Raw genomic sequence first — 20,234 nt, 5'->3', positions numbered from 1 at the left:
TCTAAACAGACATTTCTCCCAAGAAGACATACAGATGGCCAAAAAGCAGGTGAAAAGCTGCTCAGTGTCACTACTCATCAGAGAAATGCAAATCAAAATTACAGTGAGGTCTTACCCCACACTGGGTCAAGAATGACCACCATCAAAAAGTCTACATCAGGTCTCCTGCACTGCAGGCAGATTCTTTACCAGCTGAGCCACACACTGAGGTTTGACAAAAAACAAAATTCTGTGAAAAAAATTATCCTTCCCCCCAAAAAATGTCTACATCAAATGATATAGAGGGTGTAGAGAAAGGGAACCCTTCTACACTCTTGGTGGGAATGTAAATTGGTACTGCCGCTATGGAGAACAGTATGGAGGTTTCTTTAAAAAAATAAAAAACAGAACTATCATATGATCCAGCAATCCCATTCCTGGGCATATATCTGGAGAACACATAACTAGAAAAGATACATTCATCCCTACGTTCATAGCAGCACTACGCACCACAGCCAAGACATGGAAGCAAGCTAAATGTCCATCAACAGAGGAATAAAGAAGATGTGGCACATATTAAAACGGAACATTACTCACAAAAAAGCTGAAATACTGCCCCTTGCAGCAACATGGATGGACCTAGAGACTATCATACTAAGTGGACTCAGAATAACTAAAATCATGATATCATTCATATGTGGAATCTAATTTTTAAAAAATGATACAAGTGAACTTATTTACAAAATAGAAACAGATTTATAGATATCAAAAACAAACTTATGGTTACCAAAGGGGAAATGTAGTGGGGGGATACATCAGGAGTGTGGGATTAACATATGCACACTACTGTATACAAGACAGGGTTTCCCTGGTAGCTCAGCTGATAAAGTATCCACCTGCAATGTGGGAGACCTGGGTTTGATCCCTGGAGAAGGGAAAGGTTACCCACTCCAGTATTCTGGCCTGGAGAATTCCATGGACTGTATCGTCCATGGGGTTGCAGAGAGTTGGACATGACTGAGCGACTTTCACGAACGAGCACTGTATAGCACAGGAACTCTACTCGACATTCTGTGATAACCTATGTGAGAAAAGAATCTGAAAAAGAATGAATCTATGTATAACTGAATCACTTCACTGTATACTTGAAACTAACATTATAAATCAATGATACAGCCAATAAAATTAAAACTTTCAAAAAATGCCATGTATATATTTTCTACACTAATATTATCTTTGCATTTATTCTAACATTGTGCCAATTGAGGTTGAGATTCAATCTAGCCATTTTTGTATATCCAGCACTAAACAGCGACTGATACACAATAGGTATTCAGTTAACTGAATCGAATCCTCTAGATTCAGGTATTTGAGATTGAGAATCATTTTACAGTAATTATTAAAACATAGATGAACATAAAAGCTTACAGATTTACTTTTTATCACTTGTTCCATAATAATTTTTAGACTCGAACATTATTAATTCAAGCCAGCATGTATTTTAAAGTATTTATAAAACCAATATTAATATTTTAACTTGTATTTTTAGTACATTTCTTTTCAAATCTTTATAAATAAGCTGTTAAGAAATTTACATTTGGGGAAATGAGATGACATCTGGATTATAAGGTGCTGAAAATTTTATAAAGGTACTGACCTTATTATCTGTCTCACAATGAACAAGAGCTTCTCTATAAAACTTAATTGCTTTTTCATAGTTTCGCTGAGCAACAGAATGTTTTGCAATCTCTGCACAAATTTCAGCTGCTAAATGTTTCTGTGCAGGAACTGCATCTGGCTGTTCGATCTGAACACGTTTTAGCACCCGAGCTTGTAATTCTCGAGCCTAGTAAAATGTAAGGATAAAAAGCAATTAAAAAAAGAAGTAGAAAAGAAATGAAACAATTCTCAATCATTCACATGTAGCATAATTTTACAGATTTATTTAAACATGATTGGTCTTCAATCTAACAAAGCCTGATCCAAAGATAATGTCTTAATTGAAGTCTTCAAAAGGTACTTGTTTGCAAATGAGCCATGCAATTATCTTTGAAACTATAAAAGTATAATACTATAAAAAAGTACAGAGTCTGTTCTCTGAGGAGGAAATGCAACCATGGAACAAATATTTAGAAAAGATGTCTAGATACTATCATTAAAAATTGTAAATGTTTATTACATTAATAAAATAGTACCTAAAAGTTATTGAATCAAATATTGACTGGTTTCAGGGAGTAAGTACATCCACATACTGTCAGTGGCATATAGATCAGTCTAGTCTTTCTGAAGGGAGCACCCCTGTAAAACATGCTAAACCTCTAAAATCACTGAGGCTATTGAACTTAGCTGTTCCATTCTTGGGAAGGTATTAAGGACATGACTTAGAAGGAAAAAAATTTTTAAATGATGAGTCTGAAATCTAGAGATTTTAAATCCATTAATAAAAATCTACCATCAAAGAAGCTTCAAGGTCTCAAAGATGCTAATACTGAATTGTTCCAAACATTAAGAAATAGCATGTCTTAGAGAACAGTCTTTCTCTTGAATGTATGTGCACAAATATTGAACAAAATATTGGGAAATATCTTTAAATTCCAGCAATATCTTTTTAAAAAAATCACAAAGTGTCATTTATTTCAGGAACATAAGGATGGTTTAACATCTGAAAATCAATCAATTTAATATACTACAGGAAAAAAAAATTGGAAAAAAGTCACAGGACCATCTTGACAGATGCAGAAAGTACATTAGATAAAATTTAAGTCATGTACTAAAAATACTGTTAACAAACTAGAAATTAAGAAATCATCAAAACACATCAGCCACTTATATTTAGGAATACATCTAAGGAAACATGTACAAAACCTCTACATTGAAAAACCACAAAATATTAAGGGAAACTAAAGAAGATATAAATAAATGCAAGAAATAAACAGAAGAAGAAAAGTGAGTTTAACTCCTGCCTATGACACTAATTGAGTGAGTTCTTGCAAGTTATTAAACCAAGCTTCTTCAGTTGTAAAACAGGATTAAAAATATCAACCTTGAAAATATCAACCTTCCCTAATTGTTATATAATAATTAGCAATGATATTTTTAAACAGTACAATCCACTGGCATTCAAATGTTATTTCTATTTGACTTATCTTCCAGAACAGCTGGACCTAAAGACTGTCTTTTTTTTTTTTTTGTATGTGGTATATTTCCTTCTGAGACCGCCACCCACCCTCATTCCTTCACAAACGAAGGTATTTTCCTTACCTGTTGCAATGAAGTGACTGCATCATCAGGTCTGTCCACTTTACTGTAAACTTTTGCTAGAAGAACTTGAAAACGTCCATCCTCCATGAGGGCCGACAGTTCATTTACTATGAAAGAAAATATACTGGGAAAATTATGACTCATTTAAAATGTTTACATTTTCCTACAAGTTCTTAAACTTGATTCTGAAAAATAGTGAATTAAGTTTAATAATGTTCAGTAAGTTAAATGAAGAATGGCCAAATTTGGCAGAGGGGGAAGGATTTATGATTAAAAAGTGGCCTAAAGAAAGGTTAAAGAACTGTAGAATAACTGGAGACTCTTCTTAGACATAGAACAATACAACAACACAGTAAGAATTTCAATTTTCATTAAGTGTGTAAGCATTTCCGTTTATCGAAGTTATTCAGAGACAAGATAGGGTATTTGGTACATGCAATTAAGATAACTGCTATTTTTTAATAGTAGAACTTAATAAACAAAGTGTGTATACACACACACACACACACACACACAAGCACACACACACACATAATAAACACTGACTTTGATGTCAACCTGTCTGGCTTTATCGAGGCTTTATCACTTGCTAGTTAACAAGATACAAATTCAACAGGGTATCTATCCTTTCTGTCCCTCCCTTTCATCTGTAAAGTAAGGGAAATAACAGTGCCTATCTCATAGAATTATTGTAAAATTTCAGGTTCATAAATTATTAAATAATAGATGCAAAGCAATTAAAGCCTTGTACATGGCAAGTGCTCAAGAGTACTAAAAGAACTCTAGATAATTAACAAAGTTGTTTCTTCCACCATTTATCAAGTGCGTCATACTATGTTTGAAGTGGTTTACGTACACTGTTTCTTTAAACTTTCAACCTGAGAGGCATGTTTTGTTATTGCTATTTTACAGGTGAGAAAAGGTGGTACAAGGAACCACAAGGAGGCTGTGACAATGGTGAGAGCAGGTTGGAAGCAGAGGTCAGAGGGGTGGCAGCATGCACCTGTGGAGGCCACGTAAGCCCCTGTAAGACTCCAGTTAACTCTGGGACAAATGGGAGACGAGGGGGACTGGAGCAGGCGGGACCGGGCCTCCACTGTTTGGAAGGCCCAGTGCTGCTGCTGGGTTAGGAGTGACTGTGTCAGGGCGTGGGGCTGAGGGTGCAAACACGGAGACCAGGTGGAGGCTACTGCTGTAATCCACATAAGCAAGGACAGGCTGACAGTGGGAGAAATAAGGAGACGCGAGAGAATTCTGAATATATCTGCAAGAACCAAGAGGGTTTCCAATGGACAAGGAGAAGGGTGAAGGCCAGGATTTTGGCTATCTGAAACTGCAAAGAAAAGATGAAGTTACTGAGATGAAGGCCGCACACGGAACAGATGTGGGGAGGCAGATAAGGAATTCAGTTTCAGACATGTTAAATTTAAGATATTTATCATAACCCTGGTGCTACTCTTTATCAGCTAGGTGAACCTATAAACATCAAGAAAACTGAGTATCAGATTGTTAATTTAAAAATGGAGATAATTTTATCTGCCTCAAAAACTAATGTAAGCACTAGGGCATCTAAGTACACCACTGGATGTGCTAAGCAAGTAATTATTAAATGAAAGTATTTATACTGAATAAATGTAATATGCTTATGCCCATGGAAGTAGAACATACTCCTTTAATCTCTAAAACCTTTTTAAAAATGCACATCCACATTTAAGGCCATCTGTAGTGTTTCAAGCAAGGTTTGACAAGACTCATGCAAGTATTTCTATGGAATTAAAAAATGCATTCAACTTAGTAGGCTTTAAGCATCAACTTCAAATATACAATGGACCATTACTTAGCCATTACAAATAATGAGACAGTGTTATCTGCAGCCACATGGATGGACCTGGAGATTCACATTACATGAAGTCGGTCAGAAAAAGACAAATACCATATGATTATCACTTATATGTGGAAACTAAAAAAAGATACAAATGAATTTATTTATAAAACAGATTTATAGACTTCAAAAACAAACTTATGGTTACCAAAGGGGAAAGTTGTAGCGAGGGATAAATTAAGAGTTTGAGATTAACAAATACACATCACCATAATCAACAAGGACCTACTATATAGCACAGGGAACTCTACTCAGTCATCTGTAATAATCTATATAGGAGAAGAATCTGAAAAAGAATGGCTATATTGTATGTGTATATATATTATATATATGTATAACTGAATCACTTTGCTGTACACCTAAAATTAATACAACACTGTAAATCAACTGTACTCTAATAGAAATAAAAATTAAGTTAAAAAAACTTCCTTTATGTCACTTTGGAAAGTAAAGTGTTTCTCTATAACACGAATATCTTATTTTAGTAGATTGACATTCTGACAAATTAAATCAACCTCACATATATTAAGGAGGTAATACATACTAATATAATATCAAAATAAAAAGGATCAGATATATCAGGTATATTAAAATTAGATTTTCATACCAGGTTCATGAGCTAGAGCATGCTGAAGAACTTTTTCTGCTTTATCATACCACTTCAATTTTAATAAGAGCTCAGCCAGGTCATAGCAGAGATAATTTTGTTGTCCACTTTTCAGAGCAGCCTCATAATAAGTGATTGCCTAAACAGAATCCATTTCAGTTAGGAAGAGAAAAGGCAGTGAGAGTGGCATTCAAGCACAGACCCTACACACACTATGACTTAAAGCAATTGGAAGTAACCTAAAAGCAGCTTATACACGGACTTGCACTATTGGTTAAGTCTGCCATTTTTCTTACAGAACCAAACTTCACAGAAGGCAACTAGAATTTCTTCTAGCAAATAACAAAAGTACTCAAAAATTTTATTCCAAAAGTTAGTGAAATTTACTGACTGAAAATTCTTTGCTAGGTGTTATATATATGATCAACAGTTACAAGGAGTAGGGCAAGAATATAACAACTAGAGGAAAATCCATTATCCTGACTAGAAAACAAAAAACAGAAAAAAAAAAAAAATCCTCAAAGCACATGGCTCAAAACTGGTTCAACAGAAAGGATATCTATTATGCTTTGTCACAAAATGAAAGAGATGTTAACAGTAAACATATCTTAATTCACTTGATGGCAAAATTGGGGTGTAAGGTGAAGCCTGATGTAAACTTGAGGGTCCCAACATCCTTTGCAAAATGAAGCAGAGAAGAATCTGAGACACTGAGAAAGTCCTTAACACAAATTCCAGTTTGTAAAAACAAATTTTTTTTGTGTGTGTATATCTGAAATTCAAAAGAAAAAAAAAAAAAAAAAAAAAAAACAAATTTGGGGTTTCCAACCATTAAGAAACAAATAGTGCTTGCTGAAGATTTCTCATCAAGCAGGGTTTGCAAATGTGATCCAACAGATATATCTAAAAATGTGAAGTATTTACCTTTGAGTAGTTGTGAGTTTTCACAAGAGCTTTCCCAATTTTGCTTGCCAATGTTCCATCCTTTGGGTTGTGATTTAGTGCTTGCTCATACGCTACTATGGCTTCCTCAGGCTAATGTTGGCAGATACAAAAAATAAGCAATAAAATAACAGCTTAGTTGGCTCCCATTAAATGGCAACACTTCTATAACTAAGCTCTACATCTGGAAAACTTAACAAGACTAATAAAGCACATATTAATTCCAGAAACATTAACAATTTCAGGGAAATGACAGTCACCAATGGCACCCCACTCCAGTACTCTTGCCTGGAAAATCCCATGGATGGAGGAGCCTGGTAGGTAGCAGTCCATGGGGTCGCTAGGAGTCAGACACGACTGAGCGACTTCACTTTCACTTTTCCCTTTCATGCGTTGGAGAAGGAAATGGCAACCCACTCCAGTGTTCTTGCCTGGAAAATCCCAGGGATGGGGGAGCCTGGTGGGCTGCCGTCTATGGGGTCGCACAGAGCCAGACACGACTGAAGCGACTTAGCAGCAGCAGCAGCAGCACAGGTATAACTTAGTAGGACAATCCCAACCATATTAAGTAGGCCCAGGTCCTCATAAGTAGTCATATGAGAACTGAGAGATAGCTTCTTGACTTTTCATCTGGCAGTCATTAGAAAAGACAGAATCAGAGGTCAGAGGATCGCTTCCCTTTGAAGAAAACTCCATCTCAGCCAGTAGCTCTTTTCACCCTTTTAAAGATGACTCTCACTTTACTTCTGGTATCATCTCTATTTCAAACGTCTGTGCTGAATAACTGGATCTTCGTTTGAAAAAAATAACTACAACTTTTTAAATGTCATGGTTGTCTCCTTTTTATTGTGATGACATGATCTTCAACTATTAAGTAAACATTGGTAAAATGAGAGGGGGAACTGGATAAAGGTGGTTAAAAGGTACAAGCTTCCAGTTAAAAGTATTACAGATGTAATGTACAACATAATAATTAACAGTGAGGTACATTATATGTACCTGTATATGAAAACTGTGAAAGAGTAGATTTTGACAGGTCTCATCACAGAACAAATATTTTTTTCTATTTTTAAAATTTTGTACCTATATAAGATGATGGATAGTCACTGAACTTACTGTGATGATCACTGCATGATGTATGTAAGTTAAGTCACCATGTTGTATCTTAAACTCACAATGCTGCATGTCAATTATATCTCATTAACAATGGAGGGAAAAAAAACAAATTCCTTTCCGTAGAATGTTATACTAATCACAAAGAAGAATTTTGGGGTTTTTGTTTTTAAATCTAGGTACAGTAGTATCATAAACTTTACCTCCTGAATATTCATGTATGCATCACCAAGGAGAAGAAAAGACCGAGGACTGGGCATCCTTTCAGCCATTTCTCTGGAAATCAGATGAAGTGTACTTAGCATACTGAATACAAATTTCTTCTTCTAAGCCAATAAAAGAGAAGCTCACTTATTTCAATAAACTAATAGCCTTTGAGTACTCTTTATATCCCACAGTGTAATACATACTATTAAAACCCTACCAATACTCACAACCAGATTGTTTACTCTAGGGCAACAATTTTTTTCATTAAATTTTCCATTTCCTGAAAAGCAGGTAGAAGTATACTGACAAGACAGTAAATATGTAAGCTCTCATTATCCAGAAATATGTTTTGTTCTCCTTAATTCTAAAATGATGTGGGAATGAAGTTCCAAAATATGACAAATACTTATTGTCATCCTATGTGTTTTGAGCTCTGATATTCATGGTGTAAGTCATATACAGGGATAAAAATACAAAATCTTCTACTTCAGTATTTGCTGCTTCTTTTTATCTACAAAATGTAAACTGTTAAAGGTGAAAATACCAAAGTTGCTCAAGTAATATGGTGCTAAGTCGTTAGTGAACATCTCATTTAATTGGTCCAAAAACTAATGAGAAAAGAGAACTAAGACTTTACAGATAATGCTAAGAGTTTACTATATAGCTAATGTGTCAGATCTGCTTAAAAAAATAAAATAAAAAACTATGCTTTTAACTACTCTACTATAGTGGATCCAAATACATGTACTCAATTTTAAAACACTGTCATATCATTAGAGATGATAGTGCTGATCTTTTAGAAACATCATAGAAAACATAATTTAGGAAGCTCCCGCCCATTCAACTATACAGGAGGTACTCTTCAGTTTCTTTTTACATCACTCAGTAACCACAAAGAATGTGAACAGATTTCTGGGCTTTGATATTTACAAAATATAGATGAATCAACATGACTCAATTCATCAAAATTCTTAAGGATAAAAACATTAATTTTCTTTCACATGGATTATGTGCTTGTATATTTATCTTTTGGGGGAGAAGTGTAAGAGCAACCTGTGTGTGCATGTGCACACTCACGTCTGTGTGTTGTGTATCCCACTAAATCCTAAGGGCATCAGCATATGATACTTTAAACCCCTGCCATTTCTGTAATCCATACTTTAGTGCAATGTATACTAAGCCATAATTTTCTTCTGCTATGAGACAGTGCTAAACATGACTATTTAGTCCCTGAATTGTTACATTACATAATGCTTTTAAGCTATTAGAATACACATAATTGTTGCTCTTTTCTTCCCACCCAGGAAGATTCAAGGTCCAAAAATAATACCTGAGGAGGGAGACTGAGCTGAGAAGCTGGAGGGAGTCACAGGTTGAAATAAATCCTAATTACTATGATTTAGGTTTTAGGGAGACTGTAACCTGGTTAGAGTGATTGTGGCTGGTCGCAGTAGAAGAAGAACACATTAAGGAAGGGATCTATTAAAGTATACGAAAAGCAGTTAAAAGGAAGAAAGAAGTTTGGGGATTAATTTTAGGAGATAAATGTGTCAAAATATAATGGGCTGAAAGACCCATTTACCTGTAACAAGTGATATATAACATTTTCTCTTTTCTGTGCTTCAGATATATATCTGCCATTTTTTCCTTGGCCTCTATGAAATACGGCTGCTCGGCTGTAACATTCCGAAGCATGCTTAAAGCCCTCTCCACATCTCCCTGGGCCAGAGCTAGGTCTGCGTTAGCGATAGTGACACGCAACTCTTCAGACGTCCCAGAAAATTCATGGATGGCATCTTGTAAAACTTTGGCTGCCTCGTGCTGTAAGGGTGACATCAAAATAACATTCAAAACTATAACATATCACACTACAAATGAGGGTCTTCTTCTAATACAGAATGAACAATAAGTGCTAGTACAGTTTTGATATTTGTGATATATTGATCGATTTTTGAAAAGCACAAAAATTTAAAACTAAACTCAGAGACCAAATTAAGATGATGTATTTGTTAGCTGAAAAGTGTTCTCATAACTATGACAACAGCAGTTGCTACATAAGAGTTGCTGCTACTATAATTTAATTAACATTTACCTTGCATCCAGCATTGTATTAACCCGTTACTTCTTATGACAATCCTCCAAGGTAGTTACTATAATTACCTCCCACCTTGCAATAAGGAAAATAAGACTCAGACAGCTAAGGAGTTAACAAATGGGGAAGCAGCCTGACTCCAAAGCCTAAAGTCTTCGTCATGTTCATTACTGCGTCTTCAGTGGGATCCAGTCCACAGTCGCTCTCTGGACCAGATGGTTCTTCACTATATAGCAGGTATTCCCTACACTAAGACATCATTTTTGTTATATTCCAGGCAAAAATATTTCTTAATTTCCACACTGGTACCTCAATGAACCTAAAATATCATTTATTTTAATTCATCTCAACTTAGCTGATTTAAGAAATGTTAAATCAAGAAAAAAAATGTGCATCATAGAATCAATCTATAATGGAATTGGTTCTCCTTATTAAGTGCATTTTATGTTAATTTGTTAGTGAAGTAGAAATTCTTTGAGGTTTGGCAAGTACCTAGACATAGCCTTAATTTCCACTAAAATATGAAATATGAAGTAACTGATTAGCAACCGCTGTAACTTAAAAAACAGATTATAAATGATAAGTTCCTCATTTTCTACAAGATTCTAATTCTTTTCTCAGAATTGCATTCATGTTTGCTTCCATCTGGTGCCAAGTGATGAGAAACAAATTTTCTAAACTTAACCACTTGCTCAAGGGAATAATTTTTGCATTTTCATTTCCTATGACTATATATACTTGGATAACAAAGTTCAGATCTGAGCAATTGAATTAAGTTTGACCTACCTGTTCTCCATTTAAACGGTGAACCTCTACCAACTCAAGAAAGACTGATAAACGATGGCTTGCATCAACTTCAGTTTTTCTGTATTTTGACTTTGAGGAAGATCCAATTCTCCTCATTCCTGGTAAACTCATTGCCATGTGCAGAGTTTTAATTGCTTCTGCTATTTCTCCCATTTTCTTTTGTGACTGTGCTTTTATCAGATGATATAAAGGATATTCTCTCACCTGAAAAAATAATATTCAGAAATCCTTCCTTGGAGTGCTTACAATATCAACACATAGTTTACAATCCATAAAATGTTATGATAATAGGAATGCTGAGGACAGTCCACCCTGTGAATGCATGAGGTCCTTTTCTGTCCTCTTATTCATGTTCTGATCATTTACTGAAACATCAGAATTCAGGTAACCTGCCACTACCTAGCATTCCCCTGGTGCTGCTACCATGACAGGAGAGAAACTGCACACAGAGTTTAGAAGGCCAGCAAGTATATTCGAAGAAATTATTTTAGTTTTCAGAAAGTGAAATTTCTTTATCTGAGACTTCTTGTACTGAAATATAAGTTATCAGATTTCTACAGTTTCTTTTTATTTTCTAATTTAAAGATTAAACATTTCAGGGCATGTTAACCAAACATGGGTTTTTACCCTTTGATACTACTCTGAAATGTGTACTATTGAAGCTTCTGTCTTTAGTTTGGCTACCAAAAGCATATACAGAAAAAATAAGAGAATGACAGACGATGAGGAAGGAGTCAAGAAAAGAAGATGGTACAGAATGAGGTGATGTGGCAGCCATCTAACCTCTAGGATGGCTATAGTCCTCCTAAGGCTGGGTTTGAGCCAGAGCTAGGCATCAAGTTTACCTGTTGTCCTTGTGTAAACAATCACGTTTATGCTCTGATCTCAGAGATCTTGATTTATTGGGTGGGGTGCTGGCACTGGGGTCATAATGTCTCACTAGTCTTAAGAACTACCATTCTAAGAACCAGGTGTTACTTTCTGCAAACCTTGCCTGCAACTTGCATTCTCCAGTTAACTAAAGGGTTCTCACATCAAAGAGTCAAAGAACTGCCAGACAAACAGAAAGTCTGAGGAGCTCCTAACGTGACTTCAGGAAGCCCCTGAACCTAGGATTTTACGTAATGCTCAGGGATATGGGATATTTACACTGAACGTCTTGGATAGAAATCTAGTGTGTTTATGTCCTCAAACCACATACCAACTTTCAAAATGACTAGGCATTCTGTGATGATATATCCAAAGTTATTAAAAATCAAGGTCCAAGAAAGAGACAAACAATAAAAATCCTAAAACATAAAAATATTTGGCACAATGCTCTATGTTAAAAAGCACAGACATCTCTTTGCTGACAAAGGTCCATGTAGTCAAAGCTATGGTTTTTCCAGGAGTTATGTATGGATGTGAGAGTTGGACCATAAAGAAGGCCGTGTGCCAAAGAATTGATGCTTTCAAACTGTGGTGTTGGAGAAGACTCTCAAGAGCCCTTTGGACTGCAAGGAAATCAAACCAGTCAATCCTAAAGGATATCAATCCTGAATATTGGAAGGACTGATGCTGAAGCTCTAAAGTTTGGCCATCTGATAAGAACAACCGACTCATTAGAAAAGACCCTGATGCTGGGAAAGATTGAAGGCAGCAAGAGAAGGGGACGACAGAGGATTGAGATGGGTGGATGGCATCATCGACTCAATGGTCATGAGTTTGAGCAAGCTCTGGGAGATGGTGAGGGACAGGGAAGACTGGCGTGCTGCAGTCCATGGGGTTGCAAAGACTAGGACAGGACTAAATGACTGAACAACAACAATGATCTATAGTTTACAACTATCTTTATATGTATTCACAGTACATTTAATGTTCATTAAAATTGTAGAGTATTATAAGTTTTATGGAAAAGAAAACTGAGGTTCAGAGAGCAAGAGGTAGGAAGATCAGACGCTAATTCCAGGTCTTTTGTTGCCAAGTCCATATAGTTTTGTTAAACTAAACCACAGGTGCCTCCATTTTTTTCTCCTACTGCTAACGAGTTCAAAACATTTTCCACTAAAAAAATGCATTTATTAGCAAAATGTTACAGGCTAAAATACAAAATAGTTGAACATGTAAACATTTGCTAAAGGTTTAAGGACAGCGATATGATTTATCCATTTGAGTCTGGAACACTTACCTTAAAATCATAGCTCAGGCATAGTTCAAGAGACTGAGAACACAATTTGAATTTTTCCTGAGACAAATAAACCTGAGCCATCAGGAGATGGGCATCGGCATAGGAAGGGCTGTGCTCCAGGCAATGCTGCAGGTTATTATAAGCTGCTTCAATATCACCTGGTGAGGAAACAAAGTTAAAAAAAAAAAACGATTAAGAGGAAATCTGAGCGAAGAGGGAGAAAAGCAGTGTATGGACAGTTCCGGTGTTTGACCTGGAGGTCCGCAGCTTAAACTCCCCCTGCACCACTACTACTAAGTCGCTCAGTCGTGTCCGACTCTGCGACCTCGTGGACTGCAGCCCACCAGGCTCCTCTGTCCATGGGATTCTCCAGGCAAGAATACTTGATTGGGTTGCCATGCCCTTCTCCAGAGGATCTTTCCGACCAAGGGATCGAACACCCATCTCTTATGTCTCCTACACTGGCAGGCAGGTTCTTTAACACTAGTGCCACCATCCGCTTCTTTCTAGTTTGCATGAAAGAATATATCCAAAGCCAGGCCATCCCCTTGGTGATAAGGAGCAAATCAGAGTATGTGAAAAAGTCAGAATCCATCACCACTGTTACTGACCGTCCTATAAATGTACTTTTACTTTCCTTGTCTAATGTTTTTAAATTTATAACTTCTTTAAAATATGTAAAACATAGAAATTTAAATAACTAGAATGTTATAGTGTCACATTAACAAGAAAGATTTAGTTGTGCAATCATTCTTGGCCAGAAATTTTACTACTGCACAAAAGACAACACAAAAAAGCATAGGAATATAGTCTAGAAATTTAGAAATGTGAGTTACAGACTTTAAATGCCTTTTAATACTAACTGAAATATTCAAATATTCTGGAAACACATCTATTGTATATCTAGAAGTCTTTTTTTTTTTTTAATTGTAGCTGATTTACAGCTGATTTACTCTGTTAGTTTCAGGTATAAGTAGTGACTCAGTATTTTTGCAGATTATATTCCATTATAGGATATTAACTACATCTGGGAGTCTTAAAACAGAAGGAAATGATCAAAATGAAAGTGATCAAAATATTGGATTCTACCCTGGGCTGACAGCTAAGGGAGGAAGAGGCTCTTCAGAGAAACACCAGCACAGACTCTAGGTGCTAGAAGTTTCGTGATATAACTCACACTGATTCACATTTAGCCATCTCATAAACTGGTCTTAAGCAGGTACAGCTAGACCAGAGCCCTGCGTAACTCTCCTAAATTATTATCTGTTCAATAACTCTCTGTGACCTTACCTGACACCTCAACAAACAAAATAAGGCTTACAGTCAGGCCTTCGGTCCCAAAGGCTCAACCTTCTTATAACAGAATCCATTTAAACAGAAAATATTCTTCTTAACAACAGGGGCTTAATGAAAAAAATTTGGCTGAGTTAGTACAATAACTTATTAAATGAAGCATCAAAATCTGTCAATTAACCATCAAGCATAATAAATATTAGAGTTTTTATTCTGATGCAATCCAACACTCAGAACTCTACAGGCAAAAAAAGAAAGGATTATTTTAATAATAACAATAATAAATAATAATAATAAATAATAAAGCATAATAAATTTGCAAGCAAATTACCACCCCCACATTCTTGTAGGAAAGAGAAGAATCATGGAGATAAGCTGAAATAAAGTGATTATTACTGGGACTTCCCTGGTGATCCAGTGGTTAAGAATCTGTCTTGCAAGGTAGGGGACACAGGTTTGATTCTTGGTCAGGGAACTACGATCCTGCATGACATGGAGCAACTAAGCCCACACGCCACAATGAAAGATTCTGCATGATTCCGTGAAGATAGCGCATACTGCAACCAAGACCTGACGCAGCCAAATAATAAATATATTTTAAAAAATAGAAAGATTATTTCCCAAAAGAAGGGTTTGCAAACAAGAGCCTGAAAAAAAAAAAAGAGAACTATGTGAATAACTGAGATCTTTTTTGCTTTTTCTAAAGGTAAAGAGACGGAATATGGCCAGTTAGCTTTAGAAGCCACTAATTACTTAAAAATGGAGAAACAGGTCATTGTTGTTGGGAAAAAGGGCCATACAAACAAATATCACATCAATATCACATTCTTATCTGAGATCAGCTCAAATTCTCTTGAGGAAAAAATGAAAGAAATTTTGCCTTTGTCAGGGTCTTCTGTAATAAAGAATTTGGCTAGCCTTGGTTCCCAGGAGACCATCTCTAAATCTTGGAATATCCAGAGCAATAAGAGTGTCTTTGTTATTCATGGTAGGCCCTGATAACTTATGCTAATATGACTAAGGGCTGGCCAGGCCAGAGATCCCAACCATGTGGTTAGAGGGGTAGGGACTCTAAGTCACCCATACCAGCCTGACCTGGGGAGAGGAGAGCTGTCTATGTAATAAAACTCTTGGGTACTGAACCCTGGGTGAGCTTCCCTGCTGCTAATGTTCTAGTTCAGTTCAGGTTAGTTGCTCAGTCGTATCCGACTCTTTGCGACCCCATGAATCGCAGCATGCCAGGCCTCCCTGTCCATCACCAACTCCCGGAGTTCACTCAGACTCACGTCCATCTAGTCAGTGATGCCATCCAGCCATCTCATCCTCTGTCGTCCCCTTCTCCTCCTGCCCCCAATCCCTCCCAGCATCAGAGTCTTTTCCAATGAGTCAACTCTTCACATCAGGTGGCCCAAGTATTAGAGTTTCAGCTTTAGCATCATTCCTTCCAAAGAAATCCCAGGGCTGATCTCCTTCAGAATGGACTGGTTGGATCTCCTTGCAGTCCAAGGGATTTTTGTCATGTTGATGTGTCAGAAAGTTGATGTGTCCTGACTCCACTAAGAAACGACAATGCAAGCTTCACACGTGGGACCCTCCCAGACCTCAACCTCTGCATCTCTTCCTTTTGCTAGTTCAGATGGATATTTTTTTCTATAAAACTCTAATCCTAGCTATAGTGCTTTCCTGACTTCTGTGAGTCTTTCAAGTAAACTACTGAACCTGATGGGAGTCGTCAGAACCCTTAAATTTGTAGCCAGCAAGTCAGACATGCAAATGGCTCTGAACCCCTGAGCCTGTGGGTGCTGTCTACAGCTGGGGCATCTGATGGAGACTGTGCCCTTAACCCGTAAGTTTGGTCCAACTCCAGGTAGTTTGCACCAGAAGTCACTGCAGTTGGCAGCTTAGCAAGATACTACTGTTTAGACATGTGCCAGCACTACTTCACAGTATTTCAGGCTGCTCTTTTTAACAGTGGGGTTAATGTACAAGACTTTCATTCCTAGCAAGAGTTAGTTGCTCAGTCATATCCGACTCTTTGCCATCCCATTGACTGTCTCCTCTGTCCATGGGATTCTCCAGGCAAGAATACTGGAGTAGGTTGCCATTTCCTATTCCAGGGGATCTTCCTGAAACAGGGATTGAACCTGGGTCTCCTGCATTGCTGACAGATTCTTTACCATATGAGCCACCAGGGAAACCATTCCTAGTTAAAGTGAAAGTTGCTCAGTCGTATCCCACTTTTTGCAACCCATGGACTGTATAGTCCATGGGATTCTCCAGACCAGAATACTAGAGTAGGTAGCCTTTCCCTTCTCCAGGGGATCTTCCCATCTCAGGGATCAAACCCAGGTCTCCTGCATTGCATGCAGATTCTTTACCAGCTGAGCCACAAGGGAAGCACTTCATTCCTAGAGACTTTGGCAATGAAATATTACTATTAATATACTGAGACTGATTTATATAAAAATTCAAAATAAATGTTTAATAAATTAATAACAGAACTCAAAGTCCCATTTGAATATCTAGTATGTGACACCCATTCTAACTGAAAATAAAGTAGAAATATCACATGGCTCAACAGAACTCACTCAGGAGAAGGTATCAGAGACTCACTTCTTACAACTAGAGTATTTTAGAGGTGAAATAAACTCTTCTGATAATTTGGTTCTTTTTTAAAAATAGTTAAAACCAAGATCCAAAAAATTAGTAAAGACAATCTCTTAACTCTTTTTGTTATATATAGGAAGTAACTGTTCATGAGAATGAATACATTTAAGGTGGTTTCTGCCCTACAGGACTTTACAAACTTAATTTACTCTGCATAGCATGTAGCCAGCAAAGATATATATATATATATGGCCCATGTGATGGTCTACTTACATATATATTGCCAAACATGTGTATGTCCTAAAACGCTAAAGTAACAACTGAGGTTATTTTTTTAAAGCTATGAATTACCAATCACAGAAACTAGATAGGAATTAATATATTTCCTAAGTATCTGAAACCTGATAAACATCAGATTTGATTATGCCAATGAATCAATAATGATGGATTATGATCTGTTCAAAGGAGAGATTAAAGACTATAATTTTTTACTGCCTGGCTTTAGTACTATCTGATGGACTTTTTTTTAAAGTGGTAGAACTATATTTTTCCAGAAGTTCATTTGAATCACAGAAGTTTATGGTAATCTTTTTTAAAGAACTAAATAGTTAAGAGTTGTACAATTTTATTCTGTTAAAAGTTAATGAACTGTGCATATATAAAATGTGTATTTTGTGCGACTATTCTTCATATATGAGGAGTGCTTAGTTTGTTAATACTTGTTCTTATCAACATCAGAATATAAAGGTTATTTTAAGCTTTTAATGTACACCTTACCTGACAAATACTTCACTTTTGCTATTAGAAAGACAGCCTGCAGAAGACCAGGAACGGTTCTGACTATAGTCTCCAGGATTGAGGTACAACGTCTGAGAAGTGGAGAAAGAGGTTGCCCAGGACTTGCAGGCTAAACAAAACAAATCAGCAAGTCATTTTTATAAGTTTTTAACAGTATTAGGCTAAAAATAAACACATTATTAATTATAATGTGAAGAGCAAAACCTACATGCTTTTCTAAAACTTCTCTTATTCTATTTATTGTCCAATATCTCACTATGATTAGATTAATACTAGTTTATTTCCCTGGGATCTATGAACAGACTATATAAATGATGGCTTTTGCTCATCAAAATAATTGTGAAATTACTATACAGTTACTAATTTGATAACATATGAAAGGAGCATTTATGTTCAAAAGCTTTATCAAGGAAACACACCTGTTCAAAGGAATAATGAGAGGCAGAGTTTCTTGCTGGAACTGAGAGTCAAGGGAATGTGAGTTCTAATTCTAAACCTGTCTTGGGATTTTACTCAATTCAATAACCTGCACCACCCTCGAGAATACTGCAAAGTCAGTTTTTAGAGAATTCAGATTTTGTCATTGTAGTAAAAATCCAGTGGCAGAACACACGCATGTACACTACACCGATGTCTCATATCCCCCACTTTTCTGTCTGACGTGTTTAGGCCCTCAATTTATTTTCTCTTTTTATTAATAATGAATTTAATAACTAAAGTAGTACTAGACCACTTGTTTATTCTTTTAATGGCTATTTACTCAATCTTTATCCAGCAGTTATCCACTCACAACTTAGAAATGTGGTATTAGATTTTAGACATTCCACGTTTACTCTCCTGCTTTACCTTACTAATGCTCCTTCCTTTATCTGAAGGACGATCCTCTCATCCCCGTAACCTTACACTCCACACTCACAGATTCGTAACTGAAGCACAGCCTCTTACTGACAACTGACCCTACAAGGAGCCACTGTTACTAACAAGAAAAGTGTGGTATCTTCGATGCTGAGGCACCAAAAAATGTGCGCTCAAAAGAATTTTCAGAACACAACTATTGGTGCCTAGAATACTTCAACTTCTTGAAATTTCTAAAGCACTTATCTAGGTAATAAATTTTTTTTTAGCATTCTTTGTCTTATTAGTCCTACAGTAGTTTCATATTTAGTTTTGCGTCTTTTATAGGGCTAAGGGTCCTTATGTGTCTTAAAGATGAGACTTTTAAAACTTTACACGGTAATGGATATAGTGTATATTCTTAAAATATATTTACTTTTTCAGTGCAATTGAAAATAATGAAAGCACAGGTAACAGGGTGAGGTTCTGATGTCATCTGCCCCTTGCTAAAAATTACGAATTGAAAACAACCATCATTTTTCCTCTAATTTCAGAACGAATCATAGTAAAAAATCCAGGGCTTATAAAGACAATCTCTAAGATATCTGCTTGATTTTTTTTAAAAAAAGTATGTACATGTATATGTAAAAGGGCCAAAGTAACAGAAACAGAGCTGGAGAGACAAGTCTGCCTTTCTGATATTTCCCCAGGAAAACAGCATTGTAATGCTAATTAGATTCTATCATGCTGATGAAGGTTACATTATGGAAAAACAGAATGACTGTGCACTCGGAGAAGGCAATGGCACCCTACTCCAGTACTCTTGCCTGGAAAATCCCATGGACAGAGGAGCCTGGTGGGCCCAGTCCATGGGGTCGCTAAGAGTCGGACACGACTGAAGCGACTTAGCAGCAGCAGCAGCAGTGCACTAGGGACCCAACTACAATTCAACAGATTATTTTTTGCTCCTTTTACAGTTTACCCTCAGTCCAGCTGCCAGAAGAAGCCTTTTAAAATGCTGAACTGGATCATGTGGGAAACCCTCTGGTGGCTCCCCACTGTTCTCAGAACTGAAGTCAGAGAAATCACCACCAATTCAGTTTCCTATGCTGAGACCTACGGTGGCCACTCCCTGCCTCCTCACTCGGTCCCAGCCGCCCTCCTCTGTCCCTTTGGGCCACTGCACAATGGCTCCTTTTGCCTGAAACACTCTATACTATATTCCCACGTGACCTTGAAGTTTTTTTCCAAATTTTACCATCATAATGAGGCCTACCTAGACCACCTTATTAAAATTACTACCCCCTTTCACTCTGTTTTGTTATTTTCTCCTGTAATCTCCTAATATACTGCATAATAGATTGATTGTATTAAGTTTCCTCCTGCTAGTATTCATGTATTAAGAAGGCAAGGAATATTGTTTGCTTTTACACAACTATTTCCCCAACTCTGAACAGTCCACTGGGAACCCTACAAGCATTTGTTGGATGAATTCTAAATACTGCATGGGTACTGAAAAATGCTTTCCAACTCATGAGCAACTGAAAGCAGATCATGACTGGAGAAACTGAGATCAATCCCAAGTGCAATTCCAGAGTGGTTAGTTGAAAAAAATTGGTCATGAAAGTCTGGAAAAGGATATGAT

The 20,234-nt window shown here is 36.7% G+C and overlaps 1 protein-coding gene across 1 annotated transcript in view; it reads right to left on the bottom strand.

Annotated features, from left to right (window-relative positions):
• TTC21B (tetratricopeptide repeat domain 21B) overlaps nucleotides 1-20,234 on the bottom strand; it is a 100,149-nt gene that overhangs the window by 48,823 nt on the left and 31,092 nt on the right. The window contains exons 12-20 of the mRNA XM_061436383.1: nucleotides 17,735-17,864; nucleotides 13,058-13,215; nucleotides 10,870-11,094; nucleotides 9,574-9,812; nucleotides 7,988-8,060; nucleotides 6,654-6,764; nucleotides 5,730-5,868; nucleotides 3,241-3,347; nucleotides 1,637-1,825 (exon numbers count right to left, since the gene is read on the bottom strand). Coding sequence (XP_061292367.1) covers nucleotides 1,637-1,825; nucleotides 3,241-3,347; nucleotides 5,730-5,868; nucleotides 6,654-6,764; nucleotides 7,988-8,060; nucleotides 9,574-9,812; nucleotides 10,870-11,094; nucleotides 13,058-13,215; nucleotides 17,735-17,864 — 1,371 coding nt within the window. The remainder of the gene's footprint in view (nucleotides 1-1,636; nucleotides 1,826-3,240; nucleotides 3,348-5,729; nucleotides 5,869-6,653; nucleotides 6,765-7,987; nucleotides 8,061-9,573; nucleotides 9,813-10,869; nucleotides 11,095-13,057; nucleotides 13,216-17,734; nucleotides 17,865-20,234) is intronic.

Source organism: Bos javanicus, chromosome 2 (assembly GCF_032452875.1).
Source record: "Bos javanicus breed banteng chromosome 2, ARS-OSU_banteng_1.0, whole genome shotgun sequence".
NCBI lineage: Eukaryota > Metazoa > Chordata > Mammalia > Artiodactyla > Bovidae > Bos > Bos javanicus.
The sequence above is the reverse complement of the archived record's forward strand: the minus strand, read 5'-3'. Positions and strand labels throughout refer to the sequence as shown.